Source organism: Lagopus leucura, unplaced genomic scaffold, assembly GCF_019238085.1.
Source record: "Lagopus leucura isolate 7727_CA_CO unplaced genomic scaffold, USGS_WTPT01 Super-Scaffold_100157, whole genome shotgun sequence".
NCBI classification, from domain to species: Eukaryota; Metazoa; Chordata; class Aves; order Galliformes; family Phasianidae; genus Lagopus; species Lagopus leucura.
Genome location: NW_024962334.1, coordinates 42,924,640 through 42,947,861, shown reverse-complemented (window position 1 = coordinate 42,947,861; position 23,222 = coordinate 42,924,640). Strand labels below are relative to the sequence as shown.

Below are 23,222 nucleotides of genomic sequence, written 5' to 3'. Positions count from 1 at the left end.
TGGTAATAGTTAAAATGATTTTTTTGTAGGGAGGCTTAGTGTGTATTGAATAGTTGCTTGTTATTTGAAACTGTCCGCATAGCAAAACCATGAAAAATGGAGGTAACTACTGTGCATATAAGGATTTATTATGCATCTATGTTACAGTATGCTTACTTTATCAAAAATAGACCATTATGAAAACTGGCTTATGCACCTGCTCTTCATTAATTTTTGAAGTTAAATAACTGCGTGGTCTTTTTTACAAAATACCAGCGGTCACTTGGGGATTATTTGTAGCAAATACTTGCTGAATGTAGAGTTTAGTGCTAATGGTAAAATAATCCTCTCTGAGAATTATAGTTTGACTGCTGTTAAGAAGGAAAAAAGCAACCTCAGACCTTAATCAGTAGAAAACTGCTGCATCACTTTGTACAACTTTTAGGGCAGAATGTGGCGTAAATAAAGTTGTAGTATGAGTGTATTCCTAGAAATTGGCAAAAAGAAATATGATGGTATTTCAGAATAATAGATGAGTACCTCAAAACTTGGAAAAATATTCACTATATTTTGCTTTTTTTTTTTTTTTTTTTTTTTTTTTAAATGTTTGTGCTTGGAAGCAATAACTCTGATTGAAACTTTCTTTCATGTGTAGTGTGTGAAATTACTCCATCGCTGTTGGAGCTTTCCTGAATGCTGGAAACAGAAGAAAAATCCCAGCAACATAAAATCTAAAAATAGAGACTTCTCCCCAACTGTATCACAGTGGTTTATGGGCAGAATTTTAATTCTCTTTTTAGGAGTACTAAAAGAAAATCTGGTTTAGAAAAAAGAAGTGGAGGTCAGACATTTTTCACTGACGTTAGAAGGAAGCAAATTGAACTAATTTCTGTTTTTAGAAGCAAATATTGATAATTCATTTTTCTGCAAATAGCAAATGACTTTGCAATTAACTTTCTGTGATTGGCCTTTGGTTATCAGCCAAGAAATGTGATTAGTCATAATTTACTAGTTCTTTAAAATGCCTCGTACAGATGTTAAAATCTGCAGGTGATCAAATAAGTGGGTATTGCTTAATGATACTCTATTGTTTTTATAGCATGCTGCTTTGCTATACATACACTGGCATATACTTCTGTGGCTTCCCCACACTCAAAACTTCTTGATTGAAAACAAAGCACAAAAAACCCACCACCTCAGTTCCGTTGTGCGTGGAGAAGTGCTGTGGCAGGGAAGGGTCATTGCTTTAGTAATCGCATACAGCACTTCAGTACTAATGATTTCTGACAGAGACAAGTCCTGCACATTGCAGGATGTGGAAAGGATTTTCATGTTGTTTTAAATGTGAAGTGGAGAAAGAGGGTAGGCTTTAGGATTCAGGAATACTATTATTAAAAACTTGCTAGCTTCTGAGTTTAACATCGTTGAGTGGGGGGGAAAAAAACCCCCAGCATTCTGAACTGTGAGGAAGAGGCTGATAAGGAAGAGTTAAAATGATTTCCTTTGTGGTTTCGGAGTTTTCGGATCTTTCAGAGCTTTCACCCAAGCGTGCTGTAGGATGTACTTTCTGAGGTATAATGTGAACAAAACCAGAGTGAATTTCAGTGCATTTTAATGGGATTTGCTTTTTTTTCTGCAGTTGGGTAACTTTTTAAAGTCAATGAAAGTAGATGAGGGGATATATTTGCTTCTGATGTGGTTGACACCTTTGCATCTGTGGGAAGCTTGGTACCAGTATTGCTTACGCTTGTGGCAATAAAATACCTTGCTGGTTGGTGGTGTCTGTAACTTTGTAATTAATCCATGCTCTCCTCTTTGTTCTAAGTGTGACATTTTCTGATCTAAAATACCTTAAAGTTTTAGAAGTGAATAAAGTTTATTTCAGAAATGTTTAAAGCTTGTTTATGGTGGGAAATATAAATCTGCTCTCAGTGTGCATAGCATTACCAGACTTCTGTGGTTTAAGCTAATATATTCTGCTGGTTATCTGCCTCATTTGGAATTGTTTTGCTTGGAACTGTCCCAAGACTTCCATTCTGAGACTGAAGTGCTTTCATTCTAAGGGTGAAACGGTAGAAAATACTGTTTTGTCCAAGAAATTGTAATTCATATGTTTTATGATTGCTCCATTTTTTTTCCAAAAAATAAAATATTTGCCTAAATATATGTTGAGACCTGTGTGAAATTCAGCAGCAATTTCCATTCAGATGTGATTTAGGGCTGCTTTGGGATGAGGTGCATCCGATCATAATAATGAGGGTGCAGGATGTCAGAAGAGGGAAAGCTGCTGGGAGGAGGTGTTTATTTAAAATACAGATATAGAATCTCTTTTTTCCCAGTGTGCTCTTATTTTCTTCTCCTTCCCAAGCATGAAAAAGAGAGTAAATGGCCTGCACTAAGTGCACAGGCAGGAGAGTCTGGGGCTGTGTTGGCTCTTGATGGACTATCACAAGACAGGAAAACCTGCTGGTGGTACAGAGCTGGAAAGCTGGATCCCAGCTGGGATTGGGACCCAGTGATAGTGGTGAGGATGGCAGAATGTGTCTGAAGATCAAGTAGGATTAGGAGAAAACTAATTGGAAATATTGTTTAAAGACTCGAGAGTTTTAAAGTAAAGCACTCAGAAAATAGGAGAAAAGCAGGTTACCTGCCTGAATTTTCTTCCCTCCCCAGCTGATAAACGCTCATGGGACTGTGTGCTGTAAATAAGAAGTAAGATAAAAACCACCCAGTGTTGTGAAAACTGCCCTGGTGAACTGGGTTCTCCCCTGCCTCTGTTGGAGCAGCTGTATGCATTATGCAGCAACTAACAACTAACTGCCAGTTGTTTGCTGGTGGCCTCCCTTGGGCTGTGTGGTTTGTGGAAACGCTGTGTATTCCCAGTGACTGAAAGAGCTGTGCTTTAATATGCTTTTATCCCCAAGGCTTTCAAGATGAGGGACTGCCTTTAACCCTAGTTTGAAAGGACCTTTGGTAGCTCCTGTGCACAGTGATGATACAGATGCATTTGGGAGCAAGGGGGCAGCATCCTTAAGGTTTGGCGGGCAGCCGGTGCTGTTCTCTTCAACTGGAGGGAAGGTTCAACTGGAATTGAACGGGCTGGTTCAGCTAAACATGAATGGGTTTTGATGGGACAAATAAATGTCTCCATCCCAAATATTTCCCTCTTCCTCCAAGTGCTACTGCTTGCAGACAGCCTTTGAAATTTAAAGGTCTTGGTGTTTTCTGTGGCTAACTACCATTAAGTAGTATGTACGTTACAAAGACTGTCATGCTTGAGTGTAAAATGATGTCTTTTCACTAAATGAAATACCCACAGGAGACTGGATGACTAGGAGCACTGGCAGCAGGATATAGAACCTTTAATCTCTGAGTGATAAAGTATTTACAGCTGATGGCTGTATAATGACATAAAATATGTAGTCTCGCTTCCAAATGAGGTCTTAGTATTTCAGATATCCCCACTTAGATGTTTTCAAGAAGGCCACAGATTTAATATTGGTTTGATGCTCGATGATACTCTCATATATATTTCTGGTCCTTGTAAATCCCAGCTGTAGCTTACTTGCAGAGTGGTGAGAAGCAGCTTTGCTTTGTGCTGCTTTGGTGAACAGACTTCAGTAGCCAGGGCAAATACTTGGTTTTGCTGTGCAAGAAATTTTTGAACCAAAATGCTAATATTTTTGCTGTACAAATAGAATAGGGTGAGACTACATATTTGGTTATGGCAGCCTGCTGGATAAATAATAAGCCTTTGCTGATGACTGTAATTCAGTTTAGCAGGGAGTGTGTGCTCTGAGATCTGTTCTGAAAGGCTCATCTTCAGCAATGGCAAGTTTTAAGGTTTTAGATGAACACCAGATGGAGATAGAGCAGATGCCACCACTAATTTCAAAATTGTATTAAGTGGAAAACAAGAACGTGCTTAGATATTATGTTCATTGCTTATTTGATTTACTCATACATAATAAGGAAGTGTTTGTGAATATAATGGTTTATGTGAGGCATAGCTTTTCTGTTGTCAGAGGCTGTCAATATCCTTTGTCAACTTTTGAAGTAAAAGAAAAAATGGTAATAATATAATAGTGTAAGTTACTGACTTGAGTGTTCTTTCTGCAGAGTTCTCCTTTTAGATTAAGGTTCTGCTTTGTGCTCTACATAGATTCACTTGACATTTAAAAGAAATAACTTAATGGTGGAAAGATAATTTTTCAGCCTTTCTTATAATGCTTCAGATGCATTATATGTAGACATGATTTTTTTTTTTTTTTATAAAGATTTATTTAATTTTCAAATGCCACAATTCCCCTCCCCCACTATAAGTAAAGCTGCTTCACTTCTGTAGCTTACATTGTACCAAATTGATGGCACAGAATAGCATGGTTTAAGAAGATAAATGTCAGGAATGTCTCCTAAAGTAGACGTTCAGGTTTTTTTGGATTAATGGAAAAGAAGGTCAATAATTGCATGGATTTCAATAAGCTTGAGAATAAGTGGCGTTCCTGTGGTGCTAGTGATTATTAAAGCATTGTGAATTAATTTCAAAATACTGTACTGAGGTCTAATATCTCTTCCATTGTGAAGGGATGACTCAGTAAGGGCTGCCAATTTGAAGAGATGATAGTAGGTAACTCCATAAATCAATTAGATTTTAAGAGGAGAAAAAGTTATAGCAGGCAAAAGATAATTCTCTGAATGGTAGTCTTTATTTTTGTCTCATGTAATAGGTCCCTCCAGACTTCCAGCAGCATGCACCTGGACCTGTTCCTACCAACTTCTCCCAAGCCCCACGGCTGCCAATGCAGGATCAGTGGAGAGGCCCACCTCCCCCACCGCCACCTCTCCCTCCTCCACCTCCTCAGGACAGAGACCCTTTTTTCCTAGGAGGTAAACCTTTTCATTTCAATTAAGTGACAAAATATACTTCTTGTGAAGTAAACATGCACTTTGAGGAAGAACCTGAAGACTGTATTTGATGTAGCCTGCCTAGTGCATGCCAAAAATTCCAATGACCTGGTCTCTTTTCTCCTCTTTTGATGTTGTTTTCTGTCGACCATTGATTTATGTATTTCTCCAACTATAAAATAAAATTAGTATCAAAGTAATTGCTGCAAATTGTTGTGATTTGTTATATTTTAAACACCATACTCTCTGGAGTATGTGTATACTATAGAAATCTGTTAATATTAGCTGGAATGTTAGAGCATAGCAAACAAAATAGTAGTTTGTGTGTATGTGTATGTTTAACATCTGTATGTAATATCTATATATATATTATGTACCCAGAAGGATGTAAAAAGTTGCTGAATATCTGATCAGCAGAAGTTCTACAAGTTCTTATGTGCTTTTAAGCACTAATCACTGTAATCCATTTCTAAAAGACATTCTTAATTCCTCTTGTCTTCAGTGTACTGGTGCTTTGAGCATCAATTCCTCTTAAAAACAAGAGGCCGAAGCCAGAGAAACATGACCTTGAAATTAGGTCTTAAAATTATGAAGTCTCACGTTTTTGCTTTTTTACCAATTTCAGGTTACTTTTCAAAACGAAATGTTTGCAGTTCAAAAGCACGCTTGTTTCCCAAGGGTGGTTTGTCATTTAATTTCTTTCCTGATTCCTACAGATCCAAGATTTCCCAGCCATCACTTGTTTGAGCAGCGGAGTCCCCCACCACCACCGCCTCCCCCGCTTCTTAACAGTCCGCACCCCGTCCCTACCCAGAGCCCGATGCCGTTCAGCCAGCCCGGGCCAGCGTTCAGCCAGCAAGGACAGCAGCCTGTATTTCCCAGAGAGAGGCCACTAAGGCCAAACATACAGCCTCAAGGTCCAGTGGGAATTCTCCACTTCAACCAGCCAGGTTCAGCAAATCCACGGCCCTTCATTCCTCCGAGACAGCAGTTCCTACAAGCCCCAGGACAGCCCTTCCTCGCGGCACATGCACAGCCTAACATGCAGGTACAGGTTTGCAGTATGGAGGGGTCCTAAAAGAGGTGTTTCAGGTGGCCTAGTTCTGTGTTGTACTCTTGTTGATGTATAGGAGTAATGCAGCTAAAACTGAGTTATTTGAGGTAACAGATATGAGGCAGATTTATATATAGTACTTCGTCTGAAAAAGTGATTTACCTTTTTTCTTCAGTTACCAGCACTCTTGTTTCTGATAGTGGTCTACACACCAGCCCTGTTTCTACAGTAAAGTTACAAAAAACACCACGATTTGCTTAACGCTACTGGAAGCAGAGAAGTTGTAATGTTGTTTGGTTCAGCATCGTATAGCTCCTGATATTCCTTTAGCTCCGCAGAGGTAGGGGGGGCTGTCCCTGTGCCCCGATATCCCCGTCCTACTGACGGCAGTCCCGGAGCGCCCTCTGCTGCTCAGCCCCGTTGCTCAGCAGAGAGCTAAGCCTCCTGCTGCCCGAGAGGGAGCTGAGCTGCTTGCTTGATATTTTGGGGTTTTGCAGAGTGATGCACATGGCTATGTTTATTTGGAGGGTTTTCTTCGTGTTTTGATGTAGGGAAATATTGAGGTCTGGTGATGTTTGTTTGGAGAAGGAACAGTTTGGGGAATTAAAGAAGAAAGAAGGGGAGAGCAGAAAGCTTTTCATTTGCCTTTTTCCACTTAAGCTGTTGACTGTGTAAATATGGAACTTCTTTACACAGCTTCTGTTAATCCATCTTTTCCTCTCAGTATATTTTTGATTTAGCTTGGTCCATAGCTGCTCACAAGTTTGTTGTTTTGTGGACTTGGGAGGCTGGAGCTGCTTTTTTGAGAGGTTATTACTTTGAAACTAAAAGCAAATAATCTTTTTCTTCATATGAAGGGTCCCTTGCATCCTCCATTGCAGCCTCAGCCACAGCCTCAGCCTCAGCAGCACCATCACCAGCAGCAGCATCATCACCAGCAACAGCAGCAGCAACACCATCATCATCTCCAAGGGCCACCACAGCCCTTGATGCCCATGAACCAACCACAGTTCAGGCCTCACATACAGGCCTCACCGCAGCAGCCAAATAACAACAGAATGCAGTGTCAGCAGCGGCAGGGTCCAATGAAGCCAAGGCATGTAAGTACCACTTAGTGTTGTCTTACATAGTTCTGCTTGGGCAATAAAACTTATCATGTAGTCTTTCATTCTCATTTATTCCTTTTCTGCTCTGCCCTTTTCTTTTCCTTTTTGTTTTTTTTTTCTCCCTTCTCTACCTTGGTCATTTTATAACCTACTTCCACAAATAGCATGTCTATCTTGTACCTTTTTTTATTTCAGTAGCCAGTGTTTTTTTGATTTGGCTCCATTAAGAAATTATAAAGATTTTCCAAGAACTGTCAGTAAAGGATTTTGGAGGATAAGTTTACGTTATATTTAAAACTGCAGATAGTCTGTGACTGTTTGGAAGCCCGGTTCTCTGACACTTGCTTTGGTTTGAAGACCTTTCACTGCAAATAAGTGTTCTGGTTCACATGGTGCCAGTAATGTCCTGTGAGTTTGCAGCATGTTCTGTTGGGGTGACACAGCAATCTGTAGCAGCGCTCAAATTATTGTGGCGGTAGTTGAGAAGAATGATTTTAATTAAGAAAATAAATGATAGTGAAGCCAATTTCTGAGAAAGATGTTAAATAAGTTATCAAGTGTTGCTGTTAATTAAAAAAAAAAAGTTAATGTGCTTATTTTCATACTTTCTTCTTACATTAAAAACACAGTGCCATTTTGAAAAGTTTTTTGTTTGTTTTTGACAAACAATGAAGTTGTGAAAATCTGAAACAGGAAACACTTCAGTCTGACTTTAAATAGAAGCCTCACATTTTTTTCCTTTCTGCTTTTCAGAGCACACCCTCACAAAATATTGTCAAGCGTCCAAATCAGCAACTACAGCCAACTGCTCCAAGAAATAGTAACTTGCGGGAGCTGCCCATAGCACCGTCACACGCTCTGGAAGTGAGCAACAACAGGCGAACCTCTACTCCAGCTGCTCAGGTCAAACCCATTACCAGCACGATGTCTGCCTCCAAGACTGTAGCTAGTGGTGGAAACTCGCAGGGAAGGCCTGAGATGAAAGCTAAGGCAGTCACACCAGTGGGCCAAGTGAAACCAGAAGTAAAATCAGAACCAGAGGTAAGACTCTTAAAACTTTTCTAGTCTGACTTGTGAGCTGTAAGCACACCTGATGTACTACTCATCCAGCATTTTTTTGTTGCCACTAGAGGCCTCTCTTCTGAGTTGCACTTTCTTTAATGCAATAGCAGAAACAGTTTCAGTTGACAAAAAAAAACCAAACATCTGAGAGGTTGGCTGGGCACTCTTCATGAGTGAGAGAATGAGTAGCTTTGCATTGATAGTGCTCTTAATACTGAATGTCAGCAAGTGCCAAAGGAACATGACAGCGTGCAGCCTGTATGATTTCTGAGTTTCAGGTTATTTTGGACAAAATTGTGAGTCCTTATAGTTCGGTTGCTCATGAAACTTGTCTCGGGGACCAAGTTTCCTTCATCAACTTCATCAACTGTTGAAAGCTTTAATTGGGATAATACTTTCTTGCCTTTAAGCTGCTGCTGATTATTTTCACATCTTGTTCTTGAATTAGTTACGACCATTCCTAATTTTCACAAATTTGGCACAAAAGAAACCCATAGCTGGCGGTGTTTGACCTTGTATACAGGAGCATCTCAACTGGAATAAAAAATCCTTTGTCCAGTTTTTAATTTTGATAGTTTCTGAAAAATTTGTTGAAGTAATTTCCTTTACCTCAATTCAGTTTCCTGGAACAATCAAAGTCGCAGAAAATGCTTTGCCTCTTAGGAAAGTCTCTGTCTTTCAGGCTATTAGTAAAGGAGCATATTGAAGGCCTCTGCAAAGGACATTCTCACCATCTAAAGCATCTTAGAGTCCCTTAGTATTTCTGTCATGGAGCACTTTGGGCATTAGTTTGGAAGTATCTCTGACAATATCTGGAAAGCTATCTTTGAAAGCAGTTTGCAATACCTGTTTCGTATAAGTTATACTTTCCCTTCCAAAACAGAAGGAAAGAAGTGTTGCACTTGAGAAAAGGATGCATCTCCTGTAGTGTTTAGTATTGTTAATCATACAGGTAAAGCCTCTGTAGGTACACTCAGCAAGTACTGAAAAAATGCATAGAGGTTTTCAGAGTGGACCAAGAGAGAACGCCTGTGCTGCAAACAATGTAGTAGCAGTTGTCCTTCAACTGTGCCACTGCAGTAGTATTTATTGGTGCCATTTATTCTCATTTTCACAGACTGAGGATTGCTGCACTAGTAACTTTCATTTTCAAGCACATAATCGTGTCTCTTTTTGTTGCATTGTAGTTTATTAAATTTCTCATTTAGCCAGCTTGCAGTGTTTTCCAGCATTTTGTCTTCTTCTAATTACCTAACTTTTTGTTGATTTTTGGCTTTCCACTGGGATGAGAAAAAGTTATGTCATCTCTTCTAGCTGTCTTGCTCATAACTGAATTGGGCAGGTTATTTTGCAAGTGTCTTCAACTGGAAAATTAAGACTTTTTTTCCATCTCTGTCCCTGAAGAGCCAGTGGACATGTTTATGGATGCCCTGTAATTCAGGGAGCACAAAAATGGCAATATTGTGTTAAGTGTTTTCCTCATCTACAAAGCAAAGGTTTTGCAACCGAAGTGACTAGAAGACTAAAAACTGTTTTAGATTTCTGAATAGCATACTTGTGTTCTTGTTCCTATGTGACTGGAAAATACCGGCTTCAATGCCTTTGTTACTTTCCAGATGTGAACTTGCATGTCTTCAGTCTGAAAAATCATTTTTACAATGAAATTGAGAGGTATATAATGGCTGTGAGTCTAATTCTGCTCATGCCGAGGTCAGTTTAGGATGAGAGGAATTAAGGTACTTAAGTGCTTTTGTGTTGAAGAGAAGGACGAAGAAAACGCAGGAAGGTGACATAAAGCTTTCTAGTAGAAACTAGATATTGGAGGTCAAAGCAGGAGAAAAAACTAGTAGAGCACAATCAGAAGTGTGCTGATATCACAGCTGGTATTGCAGTTGATGTCCCTGCTGTGGACAGCCTTTCCATTCTACCAGCAAACTTTGAAGTGGGTGTTTATTTGTTGGGTCTTATATTGGTAGTTGTTTTCTTGTTTTGTTTTTTATAAACTCTGAGTATGGAAAATAGTTGCTGTATTGAATTATCAAGCAGATGTGTCTAAATTATCTTTTCTGTATTAACCTCCTGAAAAATTGTACATGTATAAATTTGATCTTTTGTTCTAATTTGAGTAGATTTGGCTTCCAGATTTTAATAATGGTGCTTTCTGTCTTGTTCTTTGAAGATTGTTCTTGTCAGTCTTTTTTCAGTTTGAAGATCATAGTACGATACTCAGACTAACTTGTAGCAGCTCATACCTTCTTAGGGTTTAGGAGCTACTGTCATCAGTAGTGTAAAATGGGTGTTGTGTATTTAGCTACCTTTATTTAAGATACTTTATGATTTTGAATGGCAGCCAACAGATGCTGTAATTTGGATTTGCCTTTACCTTTTGTGAAGACCTGTAGTAAATTACTGGACAAATGATGTTTCTAATGGTACAACAGAAAAAAAAAATTCCTGCAAAAAACAAACCTGCAGAATACACAGATCTGTGTATATCCTGCCATTTGGTTGTACCTATTTTGCTAGGGAGATGGATGAGCTTGGCAGCACGTGTCCTTGTTCTTGATTGCAAATCAGGGCACTTGCAGTATTCAGCTCTTATGGCTCTGCATTTACACAGAATCACAGAATCACAGAATTGTAGGGGTTGGAAAGCCTGCAGACCTCTTAAAAACAATTAAAAAAAAGTGGGGTATTTGAATTCACTGTATGAGAAACAAGTCACTGATATTAGGACTTAAATTGCAGTAGGGAGTGTAATCACGTGTTTTAGTTTGTCTTTCTGTCTTTTGCTCAGCAGTGCCAGTCTGAGCCTTCCTGGAGAATTCAGGACTGCTGCTTCTCTTACTGCTGTTGCTGAGCTAGACTCACAAAGGCAGCCTGTAACGTTTTCTTTTGGCACTTTCCATTAAAACCTCTGAACATTTAAGGCAGAAGAAGAACCTTGTAGCTAAGGTTTGGTCTTCCCTCCGAACCACGAATGTATTGTGTTCAAGAACACAATCTCTGCTTCACAAAAACAGGATGCTAAGGGAACTGCTTTGTTTCTCTCACTTTGTGCTCTTCTATTCTTTTCTTACTTTGTACATAAAAGGAGAAGCCAGAGAAAATACACGACTTCTTCATGTGGAGTTTTCTACAGAAAAATGGTGAAGCATCTATGGAGTTTATCTGGGAAAAAGCTACTCTGAGTTTTTTTTCACCTACATATAACCTTGCTCTTGGCAGCAAACTTCCAAATGCAACACAAGCTGTGAACTTCACAACATCTTCAAAAGATTTCTACTTCTTTTGTCAGAATGGTTTGTTTGTTTCTTTGGGTGGTGCTACTGCTTAAGGAGGAATGTGCTGGGGTGAAAATCGTTAGCAACCATGACAAACCATTTCCTTCTTGATCCAATGTGCTGCCTTGCTAGTTCAATCTAGTGAAGTTCCTTAAAATGTAGAAGAGATGCTTTTAAAGCTGAGGGTGCAGAGTGTTCAACTATCTCCATTTTCATCCTGGTGAGAAGTTTGCTATCATTTCTGAATCTGTGCTGTTGGTTCATTCCAGAGCTGGTTGCAATTAGACCTGACTCCTAAGGCAAATATTTTGTTAATAATCTCAGTATCTTTATATTGTTTGGTCTTCCCTATCCTAGCTGCAAGGATATTTTACTAAGAACCTAACTGTTCTAGCTACTTGCTTATGGAGATGAAGAATTTAGGCCTACTTATAGCTATTAATGAGCTGACCTTGCAGTTGTCATATAGCCTCAGAGTTCTTGGCCTTTCATTTCAAAACTTGCCCTTTAAGAAGAGGTTGACTTCATAGCATCCTTATAAATTCAATAAGTAGCAGTTGAGTTTGTGAAAGGAAAATTTCAGATTATAGTTGAGATCAAGTAGCCTGAAGATCTTGCTAAGCATTCATCAAACTTAACATGTATTGTTAATACAGTTTGCCAGTTGTCCTCTGTATTTTAATGCTAGTGTAGCTGAACCCAGTTCATCTGCCCAAGGGATTCTATGTGGACATACTGATCAGAGTGTTTGGTCCTTGCCTGCCAGCAAGGCTTATTTAACTATGCCATGAAGTACACATCTCTGTGCTGCTTACTTGTAGTCTTTGACTTGTTCTTTACTTTCCAGATCAGAATCTGTATCTTCCAAGGCCTTCAGAACTTGTTAGATGGAGCCATAGAGTTCCCTGATAATAAGTGCTGTCCTTTAGATATAGAAGGGTCTGGTGTTATGCAAACTTCTGCTAGCACTGACACCTTCACCTGTCTATAAGGAAAAAAAATGCAAGGCTACCTCCAATGGTGAATTTGGTACTGGCTCCTGTGGTTGATCAGACCCATTTAGGTAAAATGCAGAATATTTTGATCTAGAGCAAAGGAAGTGAGTAACAACATATTAAGTGGAACAGGTTTTCTGTGTGGACAGTTTCAGTAACGTCTTGAGCCTGCCTGAAAGCTTAATTTGTATAATCTGCATCATAGCACATCATCCTTCTCTCAATTTTCTCATCCCATGAAGGCTATATTTAAGAGTCTTATTTTGCATTGTTTCTCAGGAGTTCTTTATTTTTTACAGCAGTCTGGCATCTCCAGCTCTTGACTTTTTGATCATTTCAGTTTTTTGAAGTATGTTCCTATTTGTTGCCATCTATCAGCAAAGTTGTTGTAGTGATGGGTCACTACAACACCAGAGTCACAGTCTGAAAAGTACAGAGAAAGATGAGAACTTTTTGTCCTATGAAGCGTTGTCCTAAAAAATTTCAGGCTTGCTTTTGGAACTATGGCTCACAGTTTAAAAAGAAAAATAAAATTGAGTTTTGTGTAAGTCTTTTTTTAGCCATTGTTTGGACTAGACTTTTGGTGTGAGACATGCTGCTCTTTCTCAGTCACTGTGGGAAAAATCCATGTCAGTAAATGCTCAGGAAAGAAGCAGTTCTTTCTGCAGGAGTCACATGTTTAGGATTTGTGTATCTGGGTTCTGTGAACACAAACTCTACTCGGCTTTTATATTTGTGAACTGTCATTGTGGTTGGATTTGTTCTATTGCTTTTCCCTACATTGAGGGGGGATTCTGGGATGTACCACAATAAAAGCCACGTGGAACAACAAAATCTCTAATTTCTCACTTTAGTTGTGTATGGGCTTTAAAAAAAAAAAGCATTTATGATGACATGATATTGCACCCTCACTAGTGCAAGGTGAAAAACTTCAGAGATTCAGCCTTTCAGAAATGTTCTAATGCTGTTTATGCAGTAGCTTACTGAAATGAGAAGTATTGTTTCCCTGAGAGCCTGTGTATCAGGATTTGCCAGTAGGATTTTGTGCTCATTAACATTCGTAAGCAGCCTCTACAAGTCTCTAACCTAATAGTACAAACTGTTGAAAATAAAAAATGTATATTTAAAAAGTGTGCTTTTTAATTGTAAAAGAAAGCATGTGATAGTATTGTAAGAGCATCTTCATTTCCAGGGTGATGAGGATTTGCATTTCCTTGACTCTTGTCCATTTCTTACAGCATTTCTTAAGAATCCATTTTGCCAAAGTTGAGGCATCTTCAGAAAGCTTACTTGGTAGTGTATAAGACTTTCAGAAGGGTGTAGGGGTGGAATATTAAAGGCATTCTCTAAATACCATTAATATTCCAGCACTGCATTTGGCAACATTTTGATTCTGAAGAGAGTGCATGAGTTCAAGGTCAGAGAGATTGACTTGTGCTGTTCATTATAACCAATTATTGTGTGACAAATGAGTTTGAGATCAGGCTGAAAATTCTGTGAGAAAAATCAATAGTTCTAATCAGGGCCTTTCAGGTCATTTACCACCCTACCTTTTGTTACTTTGTCAGAAAAGAGCAAGATAAAACCTGTGTGACAGTGGGTTGCCTTCGTATTGTTACTTTCCATTTGAAACATATTTTGATATCTTGAATTATATTAATTTAGTTTAATTGCTTTTAGAAAGTTCTAAATGAATTCCAATTTGTAAGACTTAATTTTTTTACTATTCTGATAAGATTTCTTAACTGGTATTATAAGCTCCATGTATTTTATTTTATTTTTCCTCTCTAGGAAGTATTATATCTAAGTCTTAAACCTGATTCAAGCTGTTTGTGTCTAATGAATAACAAATAAACCATACTGGCAGATATGCTCTACTAATAGCCTTAGCTCAATGTCAGGGATAATTTCAGAAGCTCTTCAGAGACTTAGGCCATTATGACATCTTCTAAAACAATATTCTCATTCTGTTTTGACCAAGCAAGGCTTATGCTGAGAATTTTCTAAATTAATTTGCATTTCCCTTTGTAGTATCCAGATGAAGACGAAGAGACTAGATTGTATCGTTTGAAGATAGAAGAGCAGAAACGTCTAAGAGAAGAAATTCTGAAACAAAAGGAGTTGAGACGGCAGCAGCAGGCTGGTGCTAGGAAGAGAGAATTGCTAGAAAGGCTTGCGCAGCAGCAGCAGCAACAGCAACCTTCTATGCAGCAATCCTACATGCAACAGGACGATGACTCTTCTGAGTACCCTACCAACGGCAATCCTTACATACCCCACTCTGGCTTACAGACCAGGCAAAATGTGAAAAACAGACTTCTTGTTAAAAAGCAAGATATGGTAGTTCCCAATATTCAGCCCAAACACACAGACTACTCGCAGGTTGGGGCTAATACGCAGTATCAAGGACAGCAGATGAAACCAGTGAAACAGCTGAGGCAGACCAGAACAGTGTCTTCCAGTCAGCCTCAGGCATCGCAGAAAGTGTTACAGACAAAACCTGCTGCAGCACCGCTGCCCACCTCACAGACTGCTAGAGTGGCTTCCGTACAAGCAAGGCCACAGGAGATGAAACCTGGCGTGAAAAGAACTGTCATGCAGCGGACAAACAGTGGTAGTGGAGATGTGCCCCATGGCGGCAGCAAAGTCAGGGTGATTAAGTTGTCAGGAGGGGTAAGTTTCCAAGGCTCATCTTGTGTGTGTGTGCTGTCATGGTTTGTTTCTGTGTGTTTCATTCCGTGTAAGTTCAAAATAAAAAATAGGCCTAAGACGAAGGGGGAAGGAGCAGATTTATCAGACTCAATAATCCATAATTTAGATTTTCAAAATTGTAAGTTACTAGCAGTTACTCAGGAGTGTATGTTTGCCATAATGCTTTACTGTCAGACAGTTATCACTGATACCATCTTTTTGAAAATAATACTCCATTCTTTTAACTTCTTTGTAACTTGAGTCTGCAAGACTCCTCAGCTTAGCTCATGTAGCTTAAGGTTGGTAGGTCTGAGCACGGCTCAGAGAAAAGGACTTATATGGCTGTTTGTAAGGTTCAGTTAAACGGCCAGGCTTTGTTCATTCATTAGTTGAAGCCACATAATGTAGTTGGGTGCAAACACTGGAAATAGCGTGACTTCTGTACTCAAGGGGAGATTGTTTTTGTTTTCTAGGGAAGCATGTTGTGAAGTGAATTCAAGCAGTATATTGGAGGGGGATGTTTCCTGCTAGAGGCTGGGTTTAAAACATTACCGTTTCACTTCTGCATCTAAATTAGATTTCCTTATCTTTTGATGAGGGGTCTGTTGTCTGTAGAATTGTCCCTTGAGCACCAGTGTTGTGGATGACTCTCAATGCCAGCCTTGAAGGCAGCATGCGTACTGAAGGTCTGGGGGTTGGTTAGAAAGTTTATAGACCAGATTTTCTTCTATCTTAATGAAGAGATGAGTTAATTTGTTAGGGCTCTGGAGAAACTGAGATGAAGGGACATGTTTGCCGGTATGCAATCTGTCTAGTTTTTATGTTGAGGAGGACATGATATTTTGAATGCTGTGATACAATGGAGGAGATTGGGCAGATTTTTTTGTATTTTTGGGGTGTTCTTGTGTTGTTCTTTTTTATGGTGGGTTTTTCTTTTTTCTTTTTTTTCTTCTTTTTTTTTTTTTTTTTAAGAAGAATGCTTCTTAAATTATGAAGAATGTTAATTAGAGGAACTTACAGAACTGCTGTAATGAAGTGAATGTCCTGTGTTAATAGGGGCTTCGTGAAGCCTTGGAGGCTAGGCTTTAGTGCATAGTAACATGGAGAAAATCAAACACTAAAACCTTAGCTACTTGTATATAGCTCATAAGTCAAAATATGCTTAATACTTTCAATTGCATAATAATGTTTTTTCAAAATATTAACACAAAGGATGTTGTTGACTGACTAGAGCTGACAACAACCTGACTTAAAGGGTGTCTGATTCCTCAGACATGGTAACTTAAACATAGAAGAAAGTATCAGAGGTTGAAAGAAATTGTTTCTATTGGGCTAAAAAATAATTATATAGAGATATGTCTGCAGGAATCCCAGTGGTTTACAAGAGGTATGACAGTTTTGTTATTCATTAATAATTGAATAAAGCAATCATGCACAACATCTTTTATTATGTGATGGAGCAAAACAATGCCAGTCACCACTGCATACAGCTCTTCATAACAAAAGGTTGTCAGTGCCCAAACTTTCATTTGTAATGAAATAATTTTTATTGTAGTGCTCTGTTTTAGTGATTTAGTGATTTGTTTCATATAAATCTCTTGGTAAACAAAAGCAATTAGCTTCATTACATTCATATGTAGTTTCTCTTTCATTATACACTCAGGCAGATTTGTTCTGTCCTTAACTTTCAGATACTGAGGTTTTGCCAAGGTAAAGCAGTGTCTTTATGTATTGCTTTCTGTTTTTTTTATTTTTTTTTCATATAGTCATAGAAAATTTCATTTTTCCTTCCCACTGTGGAAGAATGAGAGCAGGCATTGCAATTAGCTGCTTAGCGTTGATCAAGACGGTTGATTAATTTTTAATCATTTAGTGACAAGCTGAATCTATATGACTTTGTTTCTTTGACCACACAAGGAAAAAGAAAAAAAGAGCAATGTGGGGGAGCAATCTTGTCTCTTTTGACAGGATTTTAAAGAATTAAATGCTGTGTGGACTCTTAGTATAATAAAGATCGCATCACATTTAGTTTCCCTTTTAGGACCCGCCAACTTTTAAATTTATTTTCACACCTTTTGTATGAACCCTAGATGTATAGCAATCTCTTGTGCTTCATATGGTTCCCTACCTTTGGCCAAGGGGGTGTTTGGTGCCTCTGATCTACAGGCATTGACTTGACCCTGCAATTAAGCAGCCCTGCTGTTGCTCTCAACTGTAATCACTTGTACCCCTTTTGCTTTCTAGAGCTCTTTTGTGCAGTGGTGTTTTTAAGACCTGTGTACGAGTGAGATGTTTGCGATTAGACACAATGCAGGTTCCTTTCTGAAGCTCTTGATTCATGTCAGTAAAGACTTGGAAGGTGCCTTTTCTATCTGCCTGCCAGCTGCAGTGCAGCATGGTAGTAGAGCTGTCAGCTGAAGAGCTGGCTGTTTTGAGGCCAGCCCTATTACAAACTTATCTAGTCCAAATTAACCTAGAACAGGAGCAGGAGGCGAGGGCTATTCCCCTGCATTCAGCAGGACCACATGTAGAACAGGGCCTAATGGTTGTGTGCTGCTGGTGACTTTTTTATTTAACAGTTAAAGAGATGTATTTAATGTATTGGTGAGATTTATGACGTACAAACGTCAGAAGAGAAAGGTTCATTTCTTGAGGGCAGTATCTTTCATGATCTAAGCTTCTGACTGTATTTATCCGTATTGCTGGGCAGTACTATTGAGCATCTCTGACCTTTCAGATAAAGGTAATCCTTGTTATTTAAGTAGGTAAAATAGCCTTTCATCTGTTTCTACAATGTTCTCTCTTGAGGATATTACTTAAGTATTTTAACAGAATGGTAAGAATTACTAATTAAATTCCAAGAAATAATTTGTTCAGCTTATCTGATGTAGAAGCAGCCTTCATTTATGTCTTACTATACTAGAGAAAAGAGAAGTAGAAAATATTCAGTATTTTCTGTATACCAGAGCAAGTTTGCATATCAAGATCACTCATCTTAGATGTTGTGCTTTTTTTTTTTTTTTTTTTTTTTTAAACAAATTGTCCTTTCCCCCAGAAGAAAATACTGGTATGTCCGTCCCTTTCCAGTACACCCCTAAGTTATGCAGGAATTTATGCGGTACAATGAATAGTTTTCCATTTAGATGTTATGCTCTTGGAAAAATGAAGCAGTTGCATAATCTTTAGAAGATTAATACCTTGGGTCGGGTATTTTTTTTAATTTTTTTTTTATTTATTTGAGGCCCAAGAAGACTTTTCAGAGTCTTCCTTTCTTGAAATAGGAGTTCAGCATATTTGCTGAGTATTTGTGATCCTATATGAACCTAATGGATTGCGTGAGGTTTGAGAAGGCCAAGTGCAAGGTGTTGCACTTGGGACAGTCTGAGGTATGTATACAGACTGGGAGAGGAAGTCATTGAGGGCAGCCCTATGGAGAAGGTCGTAGGACCTTCTCCTGGTGGGTGAGGAGTTGGCCGTGAGCCAGCAGTTTGCGCTTGCAGCCTGGAATGCCAACTGTATCCAGGGCTGCATCAGCAAGAGGGTGGCAGTGGGGAGAGGGAGGGGATTGTCCCTCTCTACTGCGCCTTCCTGAGGCCCCCTCTGGAGTGTTGCGTCCTGCTGGAATACTGCATCCTACTTTCCTGCCGGAACGATGCGGAGTGGGGCTGGAGGAGGGCCATGAATATGATCTCCTCCAAAGACTTACTGCACTCTACAACTTCCTGAAGGGAGGTTGTGGTGAAGAGGGATTTGGCCTCTTCTCCCAGGCAACGAGCAGGACACGAGGCAATGGCCACAAGTTGTCCCAGAGGAGGTTTAGGTTGGACATAAGGAAGAACTATGTCTCTCAGAGAGTGGTCAGGCACTGGAATGGCTGCCCAGGGAGGTGGTGGAGTCGCCGTCCCTGGCAGTGTTCAAGAGGCGTCTGGATGACGTGCTGTGTGATGTGGTTTAGTACTAGTGGTGGCAATGGTGATGAGGAGACGGTTGGACTGGATGGTCTTATAGGTCGTTTCAAACCTTATGATTCTGTGATTCTATGAAAGACAGGTTGAGAGAGTTAAGCTTGTTTAACTGGAAGAGAGAAGGTTCTGGGAAGACCTCATTGCAGCTTTCCAGTGCTTACAGGGAGCTTATACATAGGAGGGAAATCAACTTTTTACATGGTAGAGATAGGACAAGGGAGAACTTTTTTTTTTTTTTTTTAACTGGAAGAGAGGAAATTTAGAGCTTGGGGAACTTCTTTACTTGCGGGAATGTTGAGGCACTGGTACAGGCTGCCCACAGAGGCTGAGGATGCCCCATCTCTGGAGGTGCTCAAGGCCAGGTTGGATGGGGCCCTGGGCAGCCCAAGCTGGTGTCTGATTTAGTGGTTGGTAACCCTGCCTGTGGTAGGGGGCTTGGGGCTAGATTATTTTTGAGATTCCTTCCAACTCAAGTCATTCTGTGATTTATACTAGGATATTTTACTAAGAATTATTTGTATTGGCATATTTTACTTACAAAAAGTCTGAGATTTGCTTGGCTTGGAAAGGGGCCTGAACTCAGTCCTAAAGATCAGCTTAAGAATAAACAGTGAGTTTGTAGGCTGTTGTTTATCGGGAAGCGATGCCCAAATAAACCAGTTACAGAAAAACAGCAGCAAAAGGACCAGATAAATAGTTTGTTCTGCCTTGAGGGGGGATGAGCTGTAGAGCATTCCTGACAGATTTGTCCACCCTTTATTCTGAGATCTCAGTTATAAAGATTTCTTTTGCCATCTACTTCAGTGTTTAATGTGTACTTTTAGATTATTGTAGATCAAGCCAGATTTTTTTTTTTTTTGCTACAGTTTTGTTATAGATGTTTCTGTCAAGAAGCAGAAAAAATATTTCCTTTTTTTGTGACCAGTTCTTTTTGAAGATCTTCTTGAAGTGTTTTTGAGCAGTCATGTCCTTTGGATAGGTCACATTTTTCTAACCCTTATGCTTTCTATAGTGATTTTCTTTGGGCTCTGCAAACAGTTTGTCAGTACATAGTTCTAGTACGTAGTAGAACTGCATTCTTTAAGTCAGTATACTGTAAATGCCTTTATTCCTGGAAAGAACAGGTTTGTACCTTGATTTTATAAGTTGAGTGCTGAACGTATTTTTCATTTAGTTGGAGGTTCTGTGGGAAATCATAATAAAATCTTAAAATGTCTGTATCTTTCATTCATCTTATATTGTTGTTGGGTGTATTTTCTCTAGCCAGAAAATGATCTGCCATGCACAAAGTGATATATGTCTGTACCAAAGGCCTGAAAATGCTGATTTCTTACGCTGCACCAAGAATGCGCCAATCTTTGTGGAAAACTGCACAATGAGCTTTTTATGTATGTAAGCTACGTAGAAATCTCAGTGTTCCCCATTGGATTAAATGCAATATCTTATTAGTGATCTTAATTTCTGAAAACCTGAGATTCTTCATCTGGAAAGCTTGAAGAAAGTATTGGCAAGATTTCTGTGAGAAGTCTGTCACAAAATTAACCTTGGATTGTAAAAAGAAAAAAGAAAATCAGAATGGAAGATAAACTTCATTCTTACGCGAAGTAACTGAGAAGGGAAAGCGATGAATGTGGAGTTCTAAATATGGAAAGAGACACTGATTTAAATGATTCTTGTTTGATAATGTAACCGTATCAATCAACTTCGCTTGAATGTTTGTATTTGTTTTTGCTTGCATGTGTATGTTCGAGTTTAATTAAAAACATTTTGACTTGAAATCTCTATAGCGCCTTGCATCTAAATTTGTTAGGACTGACAAACATCAGGATTTCTTAATGCTTATATGACAAGTTCTTGAGGTATCTCTGCCCAACTCTGCAGTGCTGACAGCTCTGAGAAACAGCACACAGGAACTGGCCCCACACACAGCAGCGTTAATTTAATAAGCTGCAGAATGACGTGTTGTTTTGTTCACATCCCGTCATTTGAAGGAGGTCCGGATAACGCCCGTAGTACAAGCAGACTGGAGAAGCTGCAGAAGCTGTGATAGCTTAACATTCAGCTACTATGTTTGTTCAGAGTATGTCAGAATGGTTGCGACCACTGAAGCACTGCTAATTTAAATCCTGCTGAAAAAGGACTGCCAGCCACAAGCTACAAGGTAGCACTCTAGAAATATTTCACAAATGGATGTGGATTTCTTATTTCCACCTCCAAGTATCAAGGGAAAACAAACAAACAAACAAAAGTAAATCAGGGAGCCCCATGGTATTTCAGTTATGAAAAAGACAGTATTTTTGTGAAATATTTCTCAGCAATCAACTGTCCTCCCAGATATCCAGTGAGGATTGTCCTGGTAGGATACATCATAACTTCAGAGTAGTTCTTTATAGAACTGAGGTGGGCTGTCCTGCGTTGTTGAGGATGAGGTGCAGGGGAAACGAGGGTATTTGTGGACACCCTTAGCAATCTTAGGGTTAGACTAGGTGCAGGCAGTACTTTTTATAAGTTTTTAATATAATCCTTGAAAGGGAGAAGATAATTCTAACTACACTGAATTTAGTATTGCTGTGGATAACTTGGGACCAAAATGCAATAAAATATTTCCTACTGTAAACTGGAGAACAAGTTTCTCCTTTTCCTCAGGAGACTTTCAAATTGTGTATTGAAGAAGAGGCGCAGCCTCCTGAATACCCTGGAAGCAAGGCATTTGATATTGCTTGTCACTTCTTTTTTTTTTTAAGTCTCAAAGGAGAGCTTTTCTGCCATTGTAAGTGATACAATGTGGAGTTTGTATTGGTATGATGTTGGTGTTATGGAGTATCTAGTTTCCCCAGCTACCTGATGGGAAAGGACTAAAAGCAGCTAACACTGTTGAAGTGCATAATAAAGAGAGCAGGCTGTTTTTTGGATTAAAGTCACAGAATGATAGAATGGTCTGGGTTGAAAAGGACCACAATGATCATCTAGTTTTAACCCCCTGCATTGTGCAGGGTCACCAACTACCAGACCAGGCTGCTCAGAGCCACATCCAGCCTGGCCTTGAATGCCTCCGGGGATGGGGCATCCACAACCTCCTTGGGCAACCTGTTCCAGTAATATTGCTAGTGGGTTGGAGGACTGGGAATCTGCTTTACAGGGAAATAAATAAATAAATCTGTGGATTTGTCGTCCTTGTCTTGATTAGTTGCTCTTTTTTGACATCAACACATTTTTTCTTTGTGTAATCTGGTCTAGGAAGCCTGCTTTGGCAAGGGGGTTGGACTAGATGATCTCTAGTGGTCCCTTCTAGCCCCTGCAATGCTGTGGTTCTGTGAGGTGGGAGAATCCCAGTAGTGGCTGGAAATGGAGATAATGCAGTTTGTCCCGACCGAGACTGTGCAAGAAGCATAGGGCAGTGTGTGGGAAGGATTCAAGTTGTCTTTAGTTTTAAGCTTCAAGGAACGCAAGCTGGAGCAACTAAAAATGAGGGAAGCTCCCATTGCAGTGTGACACCTCGTGTCCAGCTGGGAAGGGCTCTTTCAGGAGCTCTGGGTGGCTTTTGGGTCACTGAGATTTTAAAACAGGAGTGTTTTCTGTTGGTGATGTCTCTGCGTGTCCAGCATTCCTATCAAGTATCCTGGATGTGGTACCATCAGCTGAATTGGGAGATGTGAAATTTTGGGTTTTGTTATCTAAGTTGTAGTGCTGTATTTCGTGGTCAGAAACATAAAGATGAAGGTGATGCTTAAACAATTTCCCACTGCACAACCTGGATTTTGCTGTAGTTTTGACACATATTTCTCATAACAAACTGGTGGGTCTTTGTGCTAGAAGGACGTGTAGTCATGATGGAGCACCCGATCAGCTATGTTTAGGTGCTGGTGAAACCAGTGTAGCACAGCTGGGGTTCTCTCATGCCTTTTGAGCAGTTCTCCATGCCTTACTTCTCTCGGTGCGTGATGTGATTCTTAAAGGTAAGAAGCCTGCTAGTACATGGGATTAAGTGGAATTGGCTGCTTTTTCTTGAAGCGTTTTCTTCTGCTGTTCTGACTTATCCATACACCATTAGGCTTGGAAGGTTGTCATCAAACACAGTTCATTGAAGCAGCTCAACTGCCTTTTTATTTTGTATCATAGGAAGGGAACCACTTTTGTTTTTTATTTAAGCAAAGTTTTTGGCTGGGAAAAATAAGTATATT

General features: G+C 39.5%; 1 protein-coding gene across 4 annotated transcripts in view; it reads left to right on the top strand.

Annotated features, from left to right (window-relative positions):
* The window catches only part of RBM33 (RNA binding motif protein 33), a 92,202-nt gene that overhangs the window by 49,272 nt on the left and 19,708 nt on the right, over window positions 1-23,222 (top strand). For 3 of the 4 annotated variants that reach the window (XM_042888163.1, XM_042888164.1, XM_042888162.1), the window contains exons 11-15: window positions 4,707-4,866; window positions 5,601-5,932; window positions 6,796-7,038; window positions 7,798-8,085; window positions 14,417-15,058. In XM_042888163.1, the coding sequence (XP_042744097.1) occupies window positions 4,707-4,866; window positions 5,601-5,932; window positions 6,796-7,038; window positions 7,798-8,085; window positions 14,417-15,058 (1,665 nt within the window). Of the gene's footprint in view, window positions 1-4,706; window positions 4,867-5,600; window positions 5,933-6,795; window positions 7,039-7,797; window positions 8,086-14,416; window positions 15,059-20,304; window positions 20,820-23,222 lie in introns of those variants that run through there. The other variant, XM_042888165.1, reaches the window with a different exon arrangement.